The sequence below is a fragment of the Corythoichthys intestinalis genome, chromosome 12 (genome assembly GCF_030265065.1).
Source record: "Corythoichthys intestinalis isolate RoL2023-P3 chromosome 12, ASM3026506v1, whole genome shotgun sequence".
NCBI lineage: Eukaryota > Metazoa > Chordata > Actinopteri > Syngnathiformes > Syngnathidae > Corythoichthys > Corythoichthys intestinalis.
Window position 1 is genome coordinate 30,893,554 of NC_080406.1, and position 24,129 is coordinate 30,917,682.

The following is a 24,129-nucleotide window of genomic DNA, read 5'->3' on the forward strand; positions in this document are numbered from 1 at the left end:
TGGCAGTGGCTAATTGCCCTATAAACCAGCGCCATTATGCAATGCTTCTTCTTTAGCAACAATAGAAACTGACAAGTCAACGTTCCTGCGAAAATCCAAGGTTAACAAATGAAAAGTTTATCTTTCAACGGGACCGCCAAAATGTCAATGTTAGGTGATGAATGTATTTTTCATTTCATATTTGTTTTGGTGGGAAAAGACTTGAGAGATCATTTTGTGATGGGTTAAAATTTAAAATATTTCTCAGAAAAAGAGCAGTCAGAATTGGAAGAATGCTTCTTTTTACTAGAAAAGTACTTATTATAGTAAAACAGCACTTTTTTTTTTTTAGGAGAAAAGAATTAAAAATGTACATGGTGGTAGTCATTATCATTTTGTCTATGAAGTGAAACAGTATATATGTTTATGACACCACGCCGCCCCCCCAAAGAAATGGGAGAAAAAGGTAAATCTTCCAAAATATTTGTTTTTTCTAAGCAAAGCTCTTGAAACATATAGACATCATTTTCATATACACATCTATCTTCGTCAATGGCACTGAAACATGATCATTACTAAATAGATGAATTCTTAATAAATGTACTTATTTAACTGGCTTTTTTTCTGAAGTCATACAAAACATATGATTGATATTCACATACGGGATCAGCTGTCCCGGTGTAGCTAATATTACAACCAGTAACAAAAAAATGCAGGTCGGTACACTCTCGGTCATTTCCTGCTTATCTTGGGAATTTACAAGTCACATCCTTTTGATTTTTAGCATTTACTGGTCCTTTCCCATTGATTTCGGTTCATAGACCGGTAAGTTCATGTTGATTTCGGGGCATATACGGGTCACTTCCGTTGATAATGAATGGATGATGACTTATCTTCATCCCCAAAAGCGTGCAGCTTTGGTTTTGGCCGTCCTCCAAGAGTCCAGAGTGCGGGTGGTGTTTTGGAGCGCCCGGTCCTTGTCCATCAGGGGGACGCATGTGCAGCCCACCGCCACGGACACATAGACCTCAGAGTACGAGTGCCGGCCCCCGACGCAAGAACCGGACCTCCTGAGGACCACGGAGGGAGCGTAGACGGGAGTGCTGCGGTAGTGCTGGCTCTCCTGCCGCTGAGGTCCGGTCAGGCAGCCTTTGCACAGGCAGTACGCTTCGGGGATGTGACGTGGGTACCTGCTTGGGTCGTACGAGATCCTGGAAAGACCAATTGAAAACACATTCAGTTAAATTTTTCTGAAAAAAAAAAAATAATACATATATCATGGACAATAAAGTTGGCTAAATAATCAATAGTTTAGCATGCTGATACAGTATTTTGCCTTAACAAAAAAAAAAAACTAGTATGAACTAAAAGGGAATCGCAGAACGCAGTAAGTTTTGTTACTTTTAACAAAGCTGTGTCAACTAGGACTACAGATATCAGAATATTTACTGTCAAGAACGTTTGTTCGCTGCCACCCCTCCCATTTCAAATGTATTGGATGTCTAGTGCAATTAGCAATTACTTAACAGTCAGGTGAATATGTTAAAATTTAGTATAAAAAATAAAAACTTAAAAACAAACAAACAAAAAAACACATCAGTACAGTAAAGGCTGATAATAATTAAATCGGTATTGGGAACCAAAAAAGGCTATCGTTTAACACTAATTACAAAACGCAGTGAAACAAAATATAAACTAGAGGTGCAACAATTAATCGATTAATCGACAACTTTTTGATAACCAATTAATCGTTTAGGACCGTCTTCACCTTAAACTTGTCTTAATTCTTGAAATTATAAAAACATATAACTTCTCAGTTGTAAATATCAGATTTCTTCATTATATTTGTGTTAAGTCAAAGTAGAACATGAACAAAAATCTTTTACTTTGGAAAACAACACTTCACATTTTTGCCAATTTTCGGACATCTCACTGTCCAAACTAGCTTTTTAATAAGGCTGCAACAACTGATCGATTAATAAATTAGTTACCAACGAATTTGATAACTGTAGTCTACACCTCTATCATTTAAGTCAGGAAGCTGCAATGAAATATTTTTGAAGGAAAGTCATCCATTTTGTCTTCATTGTTACTTAGAACATGCCTAAAAAAACTTTAAAGTAAATTTTGAAGGGAATTAACAAAATGTTACGTTTATCCAATTGAGCAATTACTTGTTTAATTAATCGATTGGGAAAATAATCGTTCCAGCCCTGATATATATATATATATAAAAACGTATTTACTCAAATATTTGACCGCAGCAGTCCCAATAGCTTTTGAGAAAAGTTTAGAAAGTACAAAAAAAAAAACTTGTTTTATTGCGATATTTTATGTTCCGTTATTGCCATCAATACGTTCACAAAATAACACCGAAATGAAACCATCTAAATACGGAGAAATATAACATGTATGTAGTAGTTTTTTATTTTTTACCTGTAAGCCCAGGGGGAGACGCTAAGCAGGTTGACCGGTAGTTTGCTCTTCCCGTCGCCCGACGCCGAGCGGACGGCGGCGGCGCTGGGGCAGCTCAAGTTGACTCTGTCGCGGGGCTCCAGCTGCAGGGCGTGGTGGAAGGCGCTCAGCACGCCGACCGAAAGGCGGCCGAACATCTGCTCCAGTATCTCCTCGGGAAGGTCTAGACACGAGCGGGTTCTGGCCGCCTTCTTTCTCACGCGGTTACCCACCGCCGCGCCACCTACGGCTAGGAGCAGAAGCGCGGCCGCCGCCAGGAGCGGTGCACGGAGCCCGAGCCCAGGGGGCATGACGAGCTGGCTAGCCGGGGACTGGAGACGCTGGATGACTCAAGCGGGAACACGTGGTCTCATCGCACACTCAGCGACTACATTTATCTTCTCTCCGCTCGGCAGCAGAGCCTTGCTAATAAAACAAACATCTCGCCTGAGAGTGGGAGGGTCCACACTGGGAGCAGCTGTGACTATGCACAAACAACTTCAAATCATTTAACATTGGACTTTCATGCTACTTTATTATATACACAATATAAAAATATTTTGAACCACCGCTGGATTAAAAAAAACAAAAAACAGCTCTTGTAAATATATAAACGGGTGCGAATGGGGTTGGTTGTTCCAAGGGTTGGCTGCCACACTTGCTACATTTCGACCACCAGAGGGTGGTGTTGCACAAAACAAGTATTGAAATGATCAGGATTGTGCCAGGAATACGTATTGGCCCGAATATAAGACGTGTTTTTTTGCATTGAAATAAGACCGAAAAGGTGGGGGTCGTCTTATTTTCGCGGTCTAGACATTATACCCATTCATGACGCTAGACGGCGCCAGATATCATTAAAGCGAATGCTGAACTTGAGGAGTCATGTTCTGTCATGACAGATCTCAGCTGCTCTCAAGTTTAACCAGTTTGCATTATTTTATTGCAGTGTTTTTCCTTATTCAGATTTGTTTCAAGACTAGTTACAGTTAGACCTCACTTTGATGGTTAATGCAGTTATTGTAATTTTGTTAATTTATCACAATAGATTGGTTTATTTACATTTTAAAAACCAGAAGCCATTCATTTACGAATGTGATTGCACTTTAGTTTACATATTTAAATGTTCAGATATTAAGATTTGAATGAGGCAAAATAACATGATTTTTCTGTCAAATATATTGTTATAATCATTTGTTTCAGATGTACTGTAATTATTTTCTGTATAAAAATTTGGTTCAAAAAGTCTTTTTTCAAACTTGAGTCTTGAAAAAGAGGGGGTTGTTTTATAATCAGTGCCGTCCTATATTCAGGCCAATACGGTACATTTACATTGTCTTTAGTTGGGTGCAGGTTAGTTCCACTTTCAGAAAAGGATGCAAGCGACAACATGAAATCTTTCCGCTTTCATTTATAGAAGAGGGAATCGGAATTGGGAAAACAAAAAATTGGGTTTTAAATTTTTTGGTAAGTATTAACTCATCAGCTGCCATTGACAGCAACAGACATCCAATCCAATTTGACTGGGAGGACTAGCAAGGATGTAAAATAGCCGACATCCTTTTGAATTTTGAGTGTGTCCTTGGATCCTTTTCTTTCATCCACCCAACTTTAAAACTAGCGACTCGGGATGACACTTTTTCACAAAAAGGCTTTTGCCTGCCTCAAACCAAAATTGCCTACTTCCGGTTTCATTTTGGACGCAGGTCCATTACAATATTTAACTTTTAAATTTTAACTCGTTTACTACCGCTGATGGCAATCCATTTTGATTGGGAGAGGCTGCCAACCCGGCCCAACGGATTGAACGTCTATTGCCGTCAATGGCAAGGAACTCAAGGAGTTCAAGCGTGCCACAAAGCTACTCAGGCAGCAGCTCATCGCCGAGCTCTTCATCGGCGAAGTCGTCATCATCCACCCGCACCTTGGCCCCAGTCTTGGGTCGCTCCGTCAGAGGCCCCAGTGGGTCCACATAGGAGGCGTCTATGCACACACATCTTTTGGCGAGTGGCGTTTTTTTTGTAAACAGAAACATACGGAGCGGCTCCTCACCGAGTTCTTTGGGGCTGCTCCTTTCGTAAGGGTCGTAAGAAGCGGGGAGTGACATCACCTGGACACCCAGACGTTCGCCTTTGTGGCCGTTGCTGCTGCTATGGCCGCTGTCTGCAACGCATTTGTAAATATGAGGCTGTTTGGTAACCATAGCAAAATTTAAAAAAAAAAAAAACATTCTGCCTTCACTCATACTGCCAAATTTCTGGCAAAAGGCTCCATAGTGAGAACTTCACTTGGAAAACGCAATCGCAAAAAGTTAGTTGAGTACTACCCACTTAGGAGTGACACACAAGAAGGATGATATACAAAGCGGACTCCAGTTTGTTGACTATTAAAGTTATTTTTGTGCTCCTTAAACCAGAGGTGAACTTTTTAAAGATAACAAAAAGGACACAGTATTACTTTAACTCATTCACTGCTATTAACAGCATACACATCAAATTAAGAGATGGGGTCGTTCAGGTATCGGTTTCGGGTACCAATTGGGTATATGAGATTCTGACGGTAAGATAACCTTAAGACAAAATATCACAGTTTCATGGTATTGCGATTACAGCTCTTAAATGTGTTACTTTATCTGGGTTAAAAACAAAAATTTTTTTCCATTGAACAGAAATGTTATTTTTCAAAACATATTAGCATATTGGAACATAAGTATACTGTACTGTTAAGTTAAAATAAATTTAAAAAAATAACTGAAATATTCTAATTAGAATTAAAATAAATGCAGTCATCTAGGTGAGCCTCACAGCTCAGAGCTCCACATTATTACCATCTGAACAAAAATAATTGAATTATTTTTCATAAAAAGCACGTGTGTATGACTCGTATCATGTTTACATTATACACACACTCTCTTTCTCAACAAAGACAGTTGCCAGAGAAAAAAAAGACACCATTTTTTATCACCGCTAGTCACACTAAACACGCTGGAGTTAACTCTCGTAGCTGGTGGGAAACGTTTATGACAGCGTTCACTAACCTTTAATTTTGTGTAAAGGCAAAATCATATTGGAGGTATTGCCTCCTCGGCAGCCACTCCCCGCAAACATGTTTTACATGTCGGTTGGTCCTCCTCCTCTAACCCGCGGCCGTCTAACTTTTCTGTAGCCGAAGTATTCCCATACCAGCGATTTTGTTTTCTTCAATGGGAGAAAAAGTTCAAGAGTTTCACCTCCTCCAGCCATCATGTAGCACAGCTGACTCACTGACGCTGAGCAACAACCGCTGGGGGAGGGTTGAGCCTTGCAGCTGCAAGCAAGGGATTTCTCCCTGCATTTTTGGGACATGAAAAATGGCCAATACCTGAGGGACTAACGGTATGTTGGAAAATGTTTGCTGTTTTGAAACCGTGACGTTTTCATAACCCGGTATACCTTGAAACCGGTAATGGCGTACCGCAAGCAACATGTCACTTCCGCTGATTAATATTCATGAAGTTAGCTACTGTTGCTAAGGGGGGGGGCACGCGACCGTTTGTCCCCGATAGGAAATAAATGGAAATCGTGTACGAAGGAGATGTTCACAGAGCTAAACCTACCAATTTTCTCCGAAAATAATGTCCCTGGTGCCAAATTCTCTAGCAAAGATGTGGAAGAACATAAAAATGTTCAGTTAAAGAGATGGCTTGAGTGTCGAGGGCTGAAAAAGACAGGGAAAAGAGCCGACCTGATCCAGAGGTAGCTTTTTTATAGACACCTTTTTCTTAACTCTTAGCTGACAATGACTTTTCCTGTTTCAACAAGCTATCCTTTACCACCAGCTCTGTCTTTCTTAAATCCTCTGGTTGTCCTACGTCTCTGAACGTTCTTGGGGTAATTTATATTGTTTGTGTTGCGTAGCGATCGCAAATGCTACTCAGTGACAGCCAACGAACACTTAATTTTTTCATTGATAACAAATATAATTTCTATAATTTATTTACACTTCCTGCTCACTAAAGTTCTTTTTTTTTTTTTTTTTACAACAGAAAATGTAACAGTGGCAGTCAGCTATCATTTTAATTCTTTTCAGGTCATTCATTGTCAGACAGAAGAAGCACGGCACAACGTCACGCTAAAAAATAAGTTAAAAATATCAAAATGGCTTACCTTTTTGTCCTCTGAAAGACAGTGCCAACCCAACAAAATGTTTACTGCATAAATGTTTACAGCCAAGCTGGCATTAAAAGTCTGCGCAAGTTGATTCATTCTTCAAATTTTTTTGCCTCCAAGTTTTTGGTTTCGGGAAGTATAAAGAAAACATCCGTCATATGTCGTAATGTCTAGAGTCGTTTCTACAAGTTCCAAAAAAGCAATGTGTGACCGGCATGTTTGTTTTTGAAAGATTACCGGAGAAAAGTAGCATAATTAACATGGTTACTATGCGAGGGCGGGTCTATAATGTCCGACTTCTGTTTTACTTCCGCTTTACGATGCGACGTCGCGGTCTAAAAATCGCATGCGTGCGGTACGCCATTGCAACATGTCTAGTCAAATAAAAGTTTAATTCACAGATCGGATCGACCCAACCTGTGAAAATTCCATGTGACATATATCTCGGAGTTCCTCATTCATGTTGCACGAATGTGGTCGCACTCCAAAATGCTCCACAGTCTTATTTCATTTTGTCAATAGATATGCAATGCTAATGTTGAGTTTGGGTTCACTTCATGATCAACAGTTATTTTATTTGTTTACAAGTCGATTAGAACCTACAGTTAAAGATGGAGTTGCCGCATACGGCGAACGTAGTCTCTCGTGGTAAATGGCTGTAACGGAATTTAACGTTCGACAAAGGATACCATTTCAGGCATTTTTGGTTAAAAAATGAGTTTCAGGACAATCAGGATTTTCCTCAGAGTTTTCGTCAGGAGACACGAGAACAAGATGAAAATTTGCCACAGTTTCTGTCATAAGTTCACTATGTGTGATATTTTCTTATCGGATTCGGATGTGTAGGTAGAACGCATCGTAGCATTGTTTGGTCGTGTCACTCATCTGACGTGCTTTGCCCCACCTCCCTGCACACACTACTCACCAGTGACCGGAAGGCAGGCTTCAGAATTGCCTTTTGTGAAACACATGTCAGGTGCTGCGTGGTAAGTTTAGCTTTCTTATTTTGATTCAATATGCCATGTTGCTTTAGCCTTTAAACGTCTGTGCTGAATGATCATCAAATATTAAATGTAACTTGTCGCGTTCGCATAGCATTCGCGTTAGCCTTAGCATTTAGCAAGATGAGTGTCATCTTAAACTCTGGAAAACATTTTACATCCAGTTTGTGGTGCCCGGGTGAATATAATGAATTGAAAATAATGCAATGTTTTCCAGCTAAGTGTGTAATATAATCACAAAGACTGTGACGTCCTAGTAGACTCTACAATACAATCATGTCATGTCTGTCAATGTTCATTCGAAATTGTTGGAAACCTTTTATTATTTTTTTTTATTTATTCATGGACTAAAACTTTTGAAGTTTCCAGACGAAAACATTTTGAGTAACTGTTGACTAAAACTCGATGAAGAAGAGCACATTTTGAAATGACTAAAATATGACTAAGACTAATAATAAGTATTTTCGTCCAAAAGACTAAGACAAAAACTAAAATAAAAGGGCTGCCAAAAATGCTACTAGTAATAATACCAGATGAAGCAGCGCTATAGGGAATTCCATGCCATGATTAACCATTATTTATCTATTTATAAAGCGCATGAGATTATAAAGCGCACTGCCGGCGTTTGAGAAAATTAAAGGCTTTTAGGTGTGCCTTACAGTGTGGAAAATACAGTTGTCAGCTTTTAAAATACGGTACAGCAAGTATAGGTTTGTACAATTACAGTATTTTTACAGCATTGATAAGAAGAATTAGGCTGGAATTCTACAAGAATTTTTACTATTTGTTCTATCTATGGTATACAGATTAGAAGAAAAAAACACCTTACTGTTAATTTTAGAAATTGATCTCATAGTTATATTCAGGCAAATATTTGATAGCTAACCTAAATATTTTAAGATTTCTAAATTTGACTACTTTGAACTTTTACTATCACTGTAAAGGGCACCTCAATTTTGTTCTACAATGACAATAAAAGCATTCATTCATTCAACGGAGAGGCCTAATTAATTCTAAATTAATACCCGCTTAAAACTAAAAAAAAAAAGAAACAAAACACGAGATTTGGCATCAGAATCATATCAGTATTGACATATACCCTGATTCAAGTATCAGGATCGGATCGGAAGTGAAAAAAAAAAAAGTGGATCCCTGTATCCCTAAATCAAATTCATTTCAACTGGGATAGGTAGAATTAAGTGCTCAGGTTTCACTGCCATTGGCGGTGATAGACGTCCAATCCAGGTTGACTGGAGGTCTGGCAGCGATCGTTACTGGCAGCAATATAGTTGAAAAGAAAAATGAGTGAATTTTCTTTCGCAAATTGTTGAAGTGTTGCAGTCTTTACAGAAAAGAGGGAAAATTCTCACGTCCATTCGAGGTTTCTCACGGCATTGTGAAGGTGCCATTAGGTGCGTGGGAAAAACGAGCGATGAGTATTAATCAGAGATGAGCCGTCACGTGTTCGCGGCATCAATCATCAGGAGGTTTGACTTCATGTTGACTTTGGGAGATGGATTTGCGCGCGTTTGGAAAAAAGTGGGACTCACCCGCACTTCCCGCGCTGCCCTCTCGCCGACCTCGCGAGCTGCCCTCTCGTGCCGACTTGACTCTCTGTAGGAAGAAGAGGAAAATGTTTCAGACTTTTTTGGGGATGTTACATCTGTTGCTGTTAAAAATATACTAGGGCTGTCAAACGATTAAAATTTTTAATCGAGTTAATTACAGCTTAAAAATTAATTAATCGTAATTAATCGCAATTCAAACCATCTATAAAATATGCCATATTTTTCAGTTAATTATTGTTGGAATGGAAAGATAAGACACAAGACGGATATATAAATTCAACATACGGTATAAAGTACTGTATTTTTTTATTATAACAATAAATCAACAAGATGGCATTAACATTAACATTCTCTTAAAGTGATCCATGTATAGAAAGACTTGAACTACTTAATAGATAAATGTTAGTACAAGTTATAGAAATTTTATATTAAAACCCCACTTAATGTTTTCAATCAAAAAATAAACTAGTAGCTCGCCATTGTTGATGTCAATAATTACACCATGCTCACTCATGGTACTAACCCATAAAAGCAGTTGGATCCGAGCGCCAGCAGAGGGCGCCAAACACAAAAAAACAAGTAACAGGCGGATATTACACTGTACATTCATTTTAATCTGTTTGAGCAGGGCATGTGCGTTAATTGCGTCAAATATTTTAACGTGATTCATTTAAAAAATTAATTACCGCCCATTAATGCGATAATTTTGACAGCCCTAAAATATACATCTAAGTAGAGCTGGGCGGTAAACCGAAAATTTACCGTCACCGAAATTCTTCACGATGACCGACGTAATTTTGACCATGTCGGTAAATTCGGTAAATTAATAAAACAAGAAAATAGTCTTTTCATCCCGCTTTGACTCTGTTGTTCGTCTATGCTCATTCCCCTTTAAGAAAGCAGTGAATGTACTTACGTAGGGAGTCACGTGATCATCAGGAAGCCAATCAAACAGAAGCCCGGTAAGCTAACGCTAGCAGCTAATGCTACAAGCAAAACGTGATGGAGTGTGGTTTAAGGGAGGTTCGCCAAACTTTCACCCGACATTTAATAGACTCTTGGTGGCATCCAGACGGGCTTTCACCAGCTGTCCTCCCTTGTTCTCACAATTTCCGGAGATGGTGCTTTCAGTGCTTTCTACCGGTAGCCAGGCCACAGGCTAACGCTAGCCGCTAACGCTAGCGGCCGCTAGCGGCTAACGCTACAAATGAACGTGATGGAGTCGAATAGCGGCTCTAACCTTATCGAAACGGCTGAATTTAATGAGTGGATTGGGCATGGACTGCATCTAGCAATTACTATGTCGCGTTATTTTGTATCTGACTGTGTGTGATTTCTCTGATAGCTTTTGTGATGGTAAAGCATTCAGCATAAAGCACAAATGGCCCCAGCTATTTTTCTGTATGTGCTTAATTCTGTGTCATTATTGCTATCATAAAATCTTAAGTGTTTCATTTGCAGAAGATCAATATAGCTTTAATGTGTGTCTGTCTGTCTTTCTGTTTGGGGGTTCATGTATGTGTGCATTTATTAAAAAATGCACTGGGGGGGGGGGGGGGGGGGAGACCCTGAAACCATAAAGTAAACACTTGTATTGAATAATTATGTCACAGCAGCTATTAACAATAAATAGTCTTTTTGAAGTGTACTGTTCGAGCTGCAAGTCATTTGTGTTACAATGACATGTTTGCACAGGCATATCGATTTTGACAATGTACATTGTTCAAGCCATACACTCTGTTATAAATGCTCATACTTGAATTCTTATTGTTTACAATTCATTTGTATAAACCTAATGTCTAGACTGCATGTACATTTGTTAAATATATCAAATTGAATGCTGGTAACTAAATCAACAAGAAACTGTTAATCTGTATTTCATGCATTGATTCAGATTTTCAAATTATATAACAGTCCGCTTGGACGACTTTATCGTCATTTATCGTTATCGAGATAAATCTGCTCCATTTATCGTGATACATGTTTAAGGCCATATCGCCCACCCCTACATCTAAGTAGAAAATATTCACCTACAGTGGGGCAAATAAGTATTTAGTCAACCACTAATTGTGCAAGTTCTCCCAGTTGAAAATATTAGAGAGGCCTGTAATTGTCAACATGGGTAAACCTCAACAATGAGAGACAAAATGTGGAAAAAAAAAAAAAAAACTGAAAATCAAGAATTTATTTGCAAATCATGGTGGAAAATAAGTATTTGGTCAATACCAAAAGTTTATCTCAATACTTTGTTATGTACCCTTTGTTGGCAATAATGGAGGCCAAACGTTTTCTGTAACTCTTCACAAGCTTTTCACACACTGTTGCTGGTATTCTGGCCCATTCCTCCAACCAGATCTCCTCTAGAGCAGTGATGTTTTGGGGCTGTCGTTGGGTAACACAGACTTTCAACTCCCTCCACAGATTTTCTATGGGGTTGAGATCTGGAGACTGGCTAGGCCACTCCAGGACCTTGAAATGCTTCTTACAAAGCCACTCTTTTGTTGCCCTGGCTGTGTGTTTGGGATCATTGTCATGCTGAAAGACCCAGCAACGTCTCATCCTCAATGCCCTTGCTGATGGAAGGAGATTTTCACTCAAAATCTCTCGATACATGGCCCCATTCATTCTTTCCTTTACACAGATCAGTCGCCCTGGTCCCTTTGCAGAAAAACAGCCCCAAAGCATGATGTTTCCACCCCCATGCTCCACAGTGGGTATGGTGTTCTTCGGATGCAATTCAGTATTCTTTCTCCTCCAAACACGAGAACCTGTGTTTCTACTAAAAAGTTCTATTTTGGTTTCATCTGACCATAACACATTCTCCCAGTCCTCTTCTGGATCATCCAAATGCTCTCTAGCGAACCGCAGACAGGCCTGGACGTGTACTTTCTTCAGCAGGGGGACACGTCTGGCAGTGCAGGATTTGAGTCCCTGACGGCAGATTGTGTTACTGATAGTAGCCTTTGTTACTGCGGTCCCAGCTCTTTAGGTCATTCACTAGCTCCCCCCGTGTGGTTCTGAGATTTTTGCTCACCGTTCTTGTTATCATTTTGACGCCACGGGGTGAGATATTGTATGGAGCCCCAGATCCAGTTTTAACCGATGAGTTAAAACAGGTGCCATTAATACAGGTAACGAGTGGAGCCTTGTTAGACCTCGTTAGAAGAAGTTAGACCTCTTTGACAGCCAGAAATCTTGCTTGTTTGTAGGTGACCAAATACTTATTTTCCACTCTAATTTGGAAATTACAAATTCTTTAAAAATCCAACAATGCGATTTTCTGTTTTTTCCCCACATTCTGTCTCTCATGGTTGAGGTTTACCCATGTTGACAATTACAGGCCTCTCTAATCTTTTCAAGTACAGTAGGAGAACCTGCACAATTGGTGGTTGACTAAATACTTATTTGCCCCACTGTATATATTAATACGGACAGAACTTCTGATAGGTTCGCCAAGTCAACATGTCAAAATGAACGTGGCGCTCCAAAAAGCGTCTCTTTTGCTAAAAATTTGACTGAACACGACTTGTCTGATGGCCCAAAAGCTCAATTTTGGTCTTTACAGACCAAAGAATCCTCTCCACATCCATATGCTTTTTGGCAAAGTCTAGTCGAAATCTAATTGGACTTCTCTTCGACAGTGGCGTTATGTTTGGCGGAAACCAAAACACTGCACACCACCAAAAACACACATCCCCACTGTGAAGCATGGTGGTGGCAGCATCATGCTGTGGTGATGTTTTTCAGCAGCCAGATCAGGACGGCTTGTCAGGATAGACAGCAAAATTAATGCAGCAAAATACACTGAAATCTCGAGTTTGCAAGAGAACTATGGCTTGGGAGAAGATTTATTTTCCAGCAAGAAAATGATCCTTGATCCAAAGTATACTGCAAAGGCTACACAGGAATGGTTAAATAAGAACCAAGTAAATGTTATGGAGTGACTGGCCGAGTCAAAACCCAGACCTCAATCCCATAGAGAATTTGTGGCTGGACTTGAAAAGGGTTGTTTATGCGCAACCTGACAGAGCTTGAGCAGTTTTGCAAAGAAGATGGAACAGTGGGCAGATGTACAAGATTGATTGTGACTTATCCACACGGACTCTGTGATTGCAGCCAAAATACTGACTTGAGGGGGTGAATAATTATGCAAACAATGTCACTTTGACATTAAAGAAGTTTTCCAATAAATGTTTGTGTTAAAAACAGGCTTGCCGCGGGTCATTAAAGTCTTAAAATGTCACATTTAAAATCCGGATAATCAAGGTCTTAAATTGTCTTAATTTTTTTAGAAAATTATAGTAGGTATTACATTTCTAGACGATATAGAGCCAGGGAAATCACTGTAGTCTGCCATAAAACGTCTAATGCTTTATTAAAGCAACACTTGGTAGTTTTTCAATTTTGGTTGATTTTAGCGACGCCGGTGGACAAAAGCGGTAGTGTTTTGCCTTTAGACTGCATTTCCCATGAGGACCAGCACAGCATTTCCCATTAGGACCACCGCACACCCGCAAAGTGTTGTAAAATCATGATAGTCGCCTGCAGATGGATTAAACAACATTTCTGTTTCCAGCATCACGCCAGCGAGTGAAAGCCGGGCCATTGTTTATTCTGTATATCCTGGTAGACTCCATTTCTTTTCAACTTTAGACAAAACCTTTTCTCTCTCTTTCCCTCTCATCTTTGCAGAATTCGCGCGAAAGCATTCGCATCGACTTAGTCTTTAAAATGAATGGGGAAAGGGTGAAGTGATGGATGCCGTAAAGCAGTCAGCACATTGGTAGTTTTTTGTGCGGCAGGGTTCCTACCACCCTCCTCAAAGTTTTAATTAGTGCCGGTGAAAGCCATACAGACCCCCTCAATATATAAAAAAGGTGTCATTGAACTAGTTGTCAGTCGACATATAATCACAAATGTTATGAAAATATTTTATAAAGGTTGAAAAGTTACCGTGTGTTGCTTTAATAGTTCTGCACTAAATATGAGTGTTTGGGATTAATATTTGTTTTCCGCAAACTCTGTGTTTATCAGCGACTTGAGTTGTTGCCTTTTCCTGGTTTATATAGGTGAGCGGGAATATGCATGGATGGGGAAGAGTAAATTTAATAAAAAATGGATGGAAGATGGTTTATTCAAGAGGTGGTTAGCCTCTGGTGAAAATAACAACAGTGCCCGGTGCAAAGTAGGGATGTGACAAGATATCGAAAAGGTGATGTCACAGTTATTTGTAGCCCAAAAGGTTATCGATATGCTTCCACCAAGAATCGTTTTATCATTTAAAAAAGGTGTCATTGTTTAAACAAGAAAAAAAAAAAGAAAAAAAGGAACCAACAGGTTGCTGTCAAAAACTTTCATTAGAATAGTGTCTATGTTGGCTCACTGGGTGCCATTGACTGCGCTCGACAGACATCCAGTTCATTTTGACTGGATTGGATGTCTCGCGCCGTCAATTGCACTGATATAAGAGCATTCTCAGTCTTTTGTGGGCATTTACGGGTCACTTCCTGTTCATTTTAGGGTATTTACATGTTACTTCCTGTTGATTTTGAGCAACTTCCTATTCATTTGGGGAAATTCTTGAGTCACTTCCTTTTCAGTAACCCAAAATCAACAGGACATGACCTGTAAATGCCCAAAATTTTGTCATGTAGATTTATAATTGCTCTTTACAGTAAACAAAAATATCCGATAAATCGATGGAATTTTCAGTAGGATACTCGATTCCTAAATTATTCGATTGCTGCAGCCCTACTTCATATCAGACATAAATTGTCTGTACACCCCAAAATAAATATTTTTTTTGCATATTCGGCCTGTGGCGAGTGTCTTTTTGAGCAACTTTTAAATTAGCGGTTGCTCTACAAAACCCTTAAAAAGAATTAACAACAGACACCTTAAACAAAACTTTTTTTTCCCCTTTTCAAAATATCTATATATTCGGGCAACGCCAAGAGTTCTGGTGCATATCTGAAAAGTGTCAAAGTGCTCCATGGCCTAATTTCTCTTGACCAACTTTGAAATGTTGATAAAGCCTACACCCTGGACATGAAAAACACTGGCCAAAATTGACCCCACCAATAAAGTGCTGTTTAGGCCACGCCGAGAGTTCTGATGCAGGTTTCTCCGCGCAAATCACAAATTTTGAAAGTGATTTTTGAGCAACTTTCAATTTTTGAAAAACCTTAAGAATTTCTGTGGCTTTTTAAGATGCTCATTTAACATTTTGGGGGAAATTTCAGCGGCTAGTCGCATCATGGTTTATTCATTGAAGGTTGTTCCCTTTGACAGTGACTATGTTACTCTCTGAAGACCAAATTGTCTTTGAAGGTTACAAAACCATCCGACGGTACATTCCCAAAGGCTAAATTGTCTATTACGTTAACAGTAGTGTAGCATGTATTTTCACAATTCGGAGACTTCAACAAACAAAGACCTAAACATTCTGTGTGTGCGGTCTAGAATGTGCACTGAAAGTAATGCAGTCAAAATGAGTTTGACACTTGATCTTTTTCCCCATTTATCACGTCCCAAAGTCTTTTTACTGGAATAAAAATCCTGAGACGTTAAGCAGAACCGAACATAATAAGTCAACATGATAGTTATTAAAGCCATGACGGCACTTTTGGAAGACTCCGCAGCACACTGTCGAGCTTCACTGATGACGTTGGAACGTCGCTCGTTTTGTTTTGAACGCTCAACATTTTGCTTAACCGTCCGAATCGTTGCGGTCGCACAGTTTGGACACGATTCTTGTCATGCGCACCCATGGGGTGAGCTCATTCAAGAGCAGCTGGTTATAATTTGACAAGAGTGCCTCGTACCAGTCACTTGCTCCTGCCTTTGCACATGTGTGCAAGACTGAGACATGTGGTGCTGTTATCCTACTATAATGAGAGCCTTAACCCTTTATAGGGCAAGTGACTATTTCTGGTCATTTAAAAAGCTTTCCCTCAAAGACCTGGCGTCCATATACTGTACGCGGGCATCACATTTTGGTTCATCTAGGACACAATATTAACTTTTGTTACTGTACAAGTTTAGCCAACATATTAGGGATTGGAGGGATCCGATCCAGTATCGGTTTTCGCCAATTGTGAATTACCGATCCGATTTCCGATCCATGAACGTGTGTCTGCCATGCTGTTGTTGAAAATGTGGAGTGGACTTCCTGAATGAATGTTATTTACTCACAGGCATAGTAATACCTGCACGTCAGTTCAAGAAGTCCGTTCCAATTTGCAGCCAGAGGTGGTCAGAGAGCAGCAGTACTCAGGTAAACCTCCTTTAACATGTCCAAGGTGTGGAAATATTTCACGTTGGAATAATGAAAAAAGCAAACCTGCAACACGCAACGTTTGTAAGGCCGTAATACTGTGAGGAGGAAGCAACGGCGCAAGCTTCAATACAATGAACTTAATTAAGATCCACAGTGCAGATCACCAGGATTTTTAAGCAAGGAGACAGAAGGACGAACGCAGCCACTGCGAAACACTTTCAGAGGCGTTTGAAAAGCAAGGCAAACTCCCATATGGCGGTGTAAAAGCCAAGGGGATTACAGACAGGTTGCTTAACTTTATTTTACTCCATGACTAACCATTATCCGTTGTTGAAAACGAAGGGTTTCACAGCCTCATTGAGCACCTTCAGCCCAGGTATAATATACTTTACAAATACAGTGGTACCTCTGCATACAAAGTTAATTCGTTGTAGGATCTTGTTTGTAAGTCGAAACGGTCATATGTCGAGCAGGATTTCCCCATAAGAATGCATTTTAATTCCATTAATTTGTTCCACACCCCAAAAACCTACACTAAATCCTTAATAAATACTGCTGGTACTATTACTAATGGTAATTACACATAGCAAAACAAATACATTATAAATACAAATCGTAATTTTAATATAATAATAACTCCTGTAATAATGTAACGAATCGGGTTCTAATGTAGCGGATGCATTTTGCGTGCTGTGCCTGAACGCACCGCGTGGCTGACGTCAGAGAGGTGTGGCAGAGATTTTACTTTCTCTTTTAACCTGCTCGTGTTTCTTGCATCAACCGCGGCGGACAGTAGGTATGATGTGTTGCACAAGTTCTGAAATAAATGATTAAAAACCTGACGAAGCTGGCGATTTCTTTGGCGATGTTACCACAATAATAACTGTCACCTTAACTTATAAAGACTGGCGAACGCAGGTCAGAGGAGGACCATCGTACCGTCGCCAAATTGTTGGGCCTGTTCATGGATGCGCACACCTCGTTCATAAATTTTCATTATTTCCATCTTCATTTAAATGGTAAGATTGAACCTTTTTTCATCACCTCCATTAATCTTCTTGGAACCCGTGTTGATTTCTCTCACAAGAAAATCCACCGTGTGTCCGTGTTGCAAGAAAACAAAGAAACTGTGGCGCTGTCACAAATTGTTGTATTTCGAGTATGTCATCGGTCCGGATGTAGAAACTAATGGTGAGTCAAATTTTACATCAGATGTCGAAAAGATCGTGTGCCGAACCGATAAGATTTTGAGGTACCACTGTACTTGAAAATTTGTTTTGTTGCTGCTCCATTAGCAAGAATAAGTTCAGCCCAATGAACAGTAGTGTTAACGTTTGAGTGATACACTGTAGTTTTTTGTTGTTCAGATACACAATGCCGGGTGTGTGTGTGTGTGTTTGATTTTTTCACAATATTTGATGTTTCATTTCTACACTTTATCCACTTTTATTTTGTATTTCACATTACCATTACACGAACCATTACTTCCTCTGTCTATCTGTATACTTGCCTCAACTCAAGCCTTTTGGGACATATTTGAATACCTTTGTACATAACATATTTGCCTGCAGTGAGAAGTTTATTACAGTCACAGATAAAATTGATAACATAATATTAAAGTACATAGAAAGCTGGTATTGGAATGGCATCCGTATCAGCAGTATTAAAATTCAGATATCGGATCGGAAGTGAAAAACTGTGGATCGGTGCATCCCTACTACATATACCCAAAATACATACAGTGGGGCAAATAAGTATTTAGTCAACCACCAATTGTGTTAGTTCTCCTACTTGAAAAGATTAGTGAGGCCTGTAATTGTCAACATGGGTAAACCTCAACCATGAGAGACAAAATGTGGAAAAAAAAACAGAAAATCACATTGTTTGATTTTTAAAGAATTTATTTCCAAATTAGAGTGGAAAATAAGTATTTGGTCAATACCAAAAGTTCATCTCAATACTTTGTTTTGTACCTTTTGTTGGCAATAACGGACGCCAAACATTTTCTGTAACTCTTCAAAAGCTTTTCACACACTGTTGCTGGTATTAGGGTTTGGTCACCTACAAACAAGCAAGATTTCTGGGTGTCAAAGAGGTCTAGCTTCTTCTAACGAGGTCTAACGAGGCTCCACTCGTTACCTGTATTAATGGCACCTGTTTTAACTCATCATCGGTATAAAAGACACCTGTCCACAACCTCGGTCAGTCACACTCCAAACTCCACTATGGCCAAGACCAAAGAGCTGTTGAAGGACACCAGAGACAAAATAGACCAGCACCAGGCTGAGAAGACTGAATCTGTAATAGGTAAAACGCCTGGTGTAAAGAAATCAACTGTGGGAGCAATTATTAGAAAATGGAAGACATACAAGACCACTGATAATCTCCCTCGATCTGGGGCTCCATGCAAGATCTCACCCCGTGGCGTCAAAATGATAACAAGAACGGTGAGCAAAAATCCCAGAACCGCACGGGGGGACCTAGTGAATGACCTACAGAGAGCTGGGACCACAGTAACAAAGGCAACTATCAGTAACACAATGCGCCACCAGGCACTCAAATCCTGCACTGCCAGACGTGTCCCCCTGCTGAAGTCAGTACACATCCAGGCCCGTCTGCGGTTCGCTAGAGAGCATATGGATGATCCAGAAGAGGACTGGGAGAATGTGTTATGGTCAGATGAAACCAAAATAGAACTTTTTGGTAGAAACACAGGTTCTCGTGTTTGGAGGAGAAAGTATACTGAATTGCATCCGAAGAACACCATACCCACTGTGAAGCATGGGGGTGGAAACATCATGCTTTGGGGCTGTTTTTCTGCAAAGGGACCAGGACGACTGATCTGTATAAAGGAAAGAATGAATGGGGCCATGTATCGAGAGATTTTGAGTGACAATCTCCTTCCATCAGCAAGGGCATTGAAGATGAGACGTGGCTGGGTCTTTCAGCATGACAATGATACCAAACACACAGCCAGGGCAACAAAGGAGTGGCTTTGTAAGAAGCATTTCAAGGTCCTGGAGTGGCCTAGCCAGTCAAAAGATCTCAACCCCATAGAAAATCTGTGAACGGAGTTGAAAGTCCGTGTTACCCAACGACAGCCCCAAAACATCACTACTCTAGAGGAGATCTGCATGGAGGAATGGGCCAAAATATCAGCAACAGTGTGTGAAAAGTTTGTGAACAGTTACAGAAAACGTTTGGCCTCCGTTATGGCCAACAAATGGTACATAACAAAGTATTGAGATGAACGTTTGGTACTGACCAAATACTTATTTTCCACCATGATTTGCAAATAAATTATTTAAAAATCAAACAATGTGAGTTTTTTGTTTTTTTTCCTCCTCATTCTGTCTCTAATGGTTGAGGTTTACCCATGTTGACAATTACAGGCCTCTCTAATATTTTCAAGTGGGAGAACTTGCACAACTAGTGGTTGACTAAATACTTATTTGCCCCACTGTATAGGATGTACCCTATGTGGATGCCAGATCGAACGTTCATTTGCTGCTACCCTCAAACTTCAAATGCATTGTACATCTAAGTGATGAACTCTATATTCACAGCAGAGGATTGCCCCACGATTGCACGTCTATCATTTTCTTGGGAAAGGCGAAAGGCGGCCATTTTCAGGGCAGCAAACGTACAGTTAGCGGGTAGCCATCTTGAGTAGCGGTTGATAACAAAATCTCTGAAGAATACATATTGTGCAGCATAGGCACGCACCTCTTAGTACTCCACGATGACATCCTTTTAGTGTTGTAACTGTACACATAGTGCAAGACTAATTATCTTTTAAAAGTATGAATCATTCTTTTCTTACGGATAAATAAAATTCAAAATTAATACAATGTTAATAAAAACAAAAGTATGGTTATGGTACCCCAAAACACTTTTAAATTGATAGGTTATAAATGCATTTAAAAACAAATAACTTTTCTTTTTTTTTTTTTTTTTATAATCCTATTTTTTTTAAACTGAATATTTAAACAAATATGAGACTCATTACTGTATTTTTTTTAATGTAAAGAACAAACAAAGTTTAAAAAAAAAAAAAAAAAAAAAGACAAAATTAAACATCAACATGACAGCACTTACTATTTACTCATTGCCTGGCATTGACAGCGACAGACGTCCAATTGACATAAAGCGGGAGGGGCTTTCATTCATTCGCTGCCACCCTTCCGCTTCAAATGGATTGGACGACTGCTCACGGTAAATTAATTGGTGCGAGGGTGCATCTTAGCCAGAGAAAGCACAAATTTCATTTTTTACTCTAACGACTTGACAGAGTTGAGAACAATCTCTTCCAGTCAAAATGGATTGCACATCTATCGCCGCCAATGCGGCCAGTCAGTTTACAACAATATCCCAATCGTGCAAGACAGGTGTTTGAGTGTCTGCTCTCCACAGAAGAAAGGAAAAAGTAGACAGCTGTTCTTTCTTAGCCAAGAGGCACACACAAAGAGGACACGTGTTTTCAATCAGGAAGGGCGGGAACAGATATGATCCACGGCATTGAGAGCGAGGCCTTTTTGAATAACGGCACATGCGACATTCTTCACCGAACGCGATTTTCCATACCTGTTCTCTGAGCTCCTTCATCTTCTCCACCTTCTTCAGCTTGCTGGCGTAGTCCGTGACATCCTGCAGGTCCATGTCCTGAGTCAACCTCACCAGGAAGCGTAGACCTGGACACCGAAAAATATGTCGTCTTTCCTCAACACTCAAAAGCAAAAATCTATTTAATTGGGACTGTTAATTACATTCCACATTTTCAGGGAACTTGCGGTGGATTTCTTTGTATGTGTCTAGAGCTTTCTGGTAGTTTCCTGAAAAGAACCCAGAAAAAAAAATAATGACCTTCTTTTTTAAGTATCGGAATCAACATACACATTCATAGAACATGTTCAATTATCTATGGAACATGCATTTGCTTTCTTAGAATTTTTACAAAGAAAAACAGTGAAGATGTTGCATATCAGAGCCACGTTTAGAATAATATCCAGTGTTTTTGAGGCAAATTACTACATTTTTTTCCCCGATCATCAGCTATATAACATTATATCGTAAATTGAATTTTTGTGTAAAATTATGTTACTTTCATGGCCAAGTGTACAGTTTTTGTTGATCTGCCACAAAATGTTGGAGTCAAAGTCACTCTTGCTTTTGGTTATGGAAAACTTTTTTTTTTCAGGGCAAAGAATTTAAATACAGTATTGCAAGATTGCCTTTTGTGAAAAGCAAAATGCCACATTCACACAGAAAAACAGAATGATCATTTGAACGCAGAATATAGTCTCCAACGGAAAAATGTTGAATGTTATTTGACATAATATTCTCATATTTATTTTTGTTTAAAAATCATATGCGGGGAAAACGTTTTATTTTTAAATTCTCTTGTTATTTTTCATTGTTTTTTTTCTAATAAAAGAGAAAAAAAATACTCTTTATTTTACATGTACTAGTTTGTAGTTTTCTCTCATATTGAAGTTAATTGCAAATATTGTTTTTGTTCATTGTGTTTTATGTATTGACACTTTCAATGAAAAAACAAAAAAAAACTAAAGGAGAACTTTTTTTTTTTAATTATTTAATTTTTTCAATAAATAAAAAAAGGAAACATTATAGATTCATTATTTCTTTAAAATAAATGTTCATTTATTCATTTACTGATTCTAAATTTTAAAAAGTAGCAAAAACTATATTCTCCAATTTTCTGTACTTTAATATTTTATCAGTTTCGAGACTTCGAGAATTTTCCAGTTTTTCCTAGTATCGCTAAAACAATATCCCAATGTTTTCTTTATTTCCGATGAGGCAAAACAAAATATGGTGCCTTCTCACAAGTACGCAAACGTCTTCCAAAATTATTTACAACCCCGGAGGCTCGAGAAATTTAGTTTGAAAGGGAGTGTTCCGGTGGCAGTGAGGATTTTGTGGCAAACTCTGACCGCTTCCTACAGCACACGTGCTGGCGTAGTGATATTTGGTGGACGGAAACACACAAGTCACAGCCGAGTAAACCTTGATAAATGTGCTTTCTTGAAGTTTGGGATACTCAAAAAAAAATGGCTCTCACTCCTACAACTGCTAACCTAAGTGATATCTGTCGATGTACGTTTGTGTGGTAGTGAAGTTCACAACAACAAAAAACTATTTCGTTCTCGCCAAAACTAGTAAAATTATTACAATGTCTCCTACTCCTTAAAAAAAGTGGCTGTTTTCTTGTGTAACAAGGGTAACCGATTGAGAGCCAGATGAGTAGGACAAGTCCTAGCGGCGACGGAGCCAAGCGAAGCGGCTCCCAGTCGGATTAAACAGTGACTGGCAGAGGGATGTGGAAATAGAGGGAAAAAAAGTGACAAAAGAATAACTGGTTTTGCTCCAAAAGTATTGCACTAAACCACAGCAAATGCACATGTATGCATTTAAATAATACTCTATTTGTATATCATCATACTCTGTTCGCTTGATTTAACTCCAAACTACTCATGCACGAACTCAAATGCACTGTACTCCAGGGAGCAACGATGTGATGCGGGACTTCAAGGGAAAGCAATTTCAGGTCGAGCGTGAAAAAGCGATGGTGCAATTTTATTTGCCTTCATTCAATAATTTATGTTTTTAGACAGGTTACTGATAAATATTGTGTCCCTAACACGTCCAAGCATTTTAAAGGACTTAATGTATAAATTGTATTTTTTCGATGCACATGATTTACTTTGATGGCCCACGCAAAACAATATAGCGGGCCAAATCTGGCCCCCGGGCCGACAGTTTCACACCTAGTCCTAAAAGGGTGAAGGAAAATTTTAACAATATCATGTCATCAGCTTTATTTTTTGTTCTATTGAAGGTTTAAAAATGTTAAGAACACCACACAGCTGCTTACCACTTCTCCTGTAACAGCTAGCCACCATGAGCTGCCACCTCACCTCGCTTGGTCTGAGGAACACAACATGTTTTAAACTCTACAAAATGAACATAACACATTTGGTCAACTCACTGCACAAGTATGGCTCTGTCGAAGTAGTGAATGGCCTTCTCGTAGAGCTGCGTCTGCACGTAGTAGGCCGCTAACCACTCGATCACCTCCATGTCGCAAGGGAAAAGTCTGAAAGACTGACAGGGAGTGAGATCATCATCAAGCCGTTTAGTGATTCGAGAGTATGGAATGATGAATGACTCCGAACGCAGCATTCAGTCATTCCCTGCTCCCAAACCACTACAATTTGGATTTAAATTAGTTTTCTCCCAAACATACCTCGAGGTAGTAATGCAAGGCCTGTGATTTGTCCCCCTCCAAGTCATGCAAATCCCCAAGTTTGGCCAAAGCTTTGGGGTCATTAGGGACCACGCTGATGACTTGCATCAGCCACTCCACAGCCTGGTGGGGGTCCTCCAGTTGTTCGTAGCTGACATAGTTAAAGATAAATTTCCTATTCCATACTGTGAGCAAATATAGTATGAGTAGTAATGCTATAGTAATGGAATAGCAAGGTTAGAACGGAGGTTTTTAAATGAATAGGGACGTCACTATTAATTAAAGAGTTATTCTGATAGTTGAATTATCTTCTACAGACATTGGTGGCCTAAGAAATGTTCAAATCCTCTTTTGGGAGCCTGTGAGTAGCAAATAAATTCTTATGTTTTTCATTTTTTATTTATTTGTATTTTTAATAAAAATTAAAAATAGA

At 39.3% G+C, this 24,129-nt stretch overlaps 2 protein-coding genes across 2 annotated transcripts in view; both read right to left on the reverse strand.

Moving 5' to 3' along the window:
- Window positions 1-198: 198 nt before the first annotated feature.
- On the reverse strand, window positions 199-2,889 carry il17d (interleukin 17d). The gene is made up of 2 exons (XM_057852384.1): window positions 2,416-2,889; window positions 199-1,190 (listed from the first exon to the last, which is right to left on the reverse strand). Exons 1-2 carry the CDS (start codon window positions 2,742-2,744, stop codon window positions 875-877), a joined length of 645 nt encoding a protein of 214 aa, XP_057708367.1. The 5' UTR covers window positions 2,745-2,889; the 3' UTR covers window positions 199-874.
- A 46-nt stretch (window positions 2,890-2,935) lies between these two features.
- The window catches only part of LOC130926983 (intraflagellar transport protein 88 homolog), a 32,087-nt gene continuing 10,893 nt past the window's right edge, over window positions 2,936-24,129 (reverse strand). The window contains exons 17-24 of the mRNA XM_057852383.1: window positions 23,697-23,847; window positions 23,439-23,554; window positions 23,325-23,377; window positions 21,196-21,261; window positions 21,014-21,120; window positions 9,133-9,196; window positions 4,486-4,596; window positions 2,936-4,416 (exon numbers count right to left, since the gene is read on the reverse strand). Coding sequence (XP_057708366.1) covers window positions 4,295-4,416; window positions 4,486-4,596; window positions 9,133-9,196; window positions 21,014-21,120; window positions 21,196-21,261; window positions 23,325-23,377; window positions 23,439-23,554; window positions 23,697-23,847 — 790 coding nt within the window. The 3' untranslated portion in view covers window positions 2,936-4,294. The remainder of the gene's footprint in view (window positions 4,417-4,485; window positions 4,597-9,132; window positions 9,197-21,013; window positions 21,121-21,195; window positions 21,262-23,324; window positions 23,378-23,438; window positions 23,555-23,696; window positions 23,848-24,129) is intronic.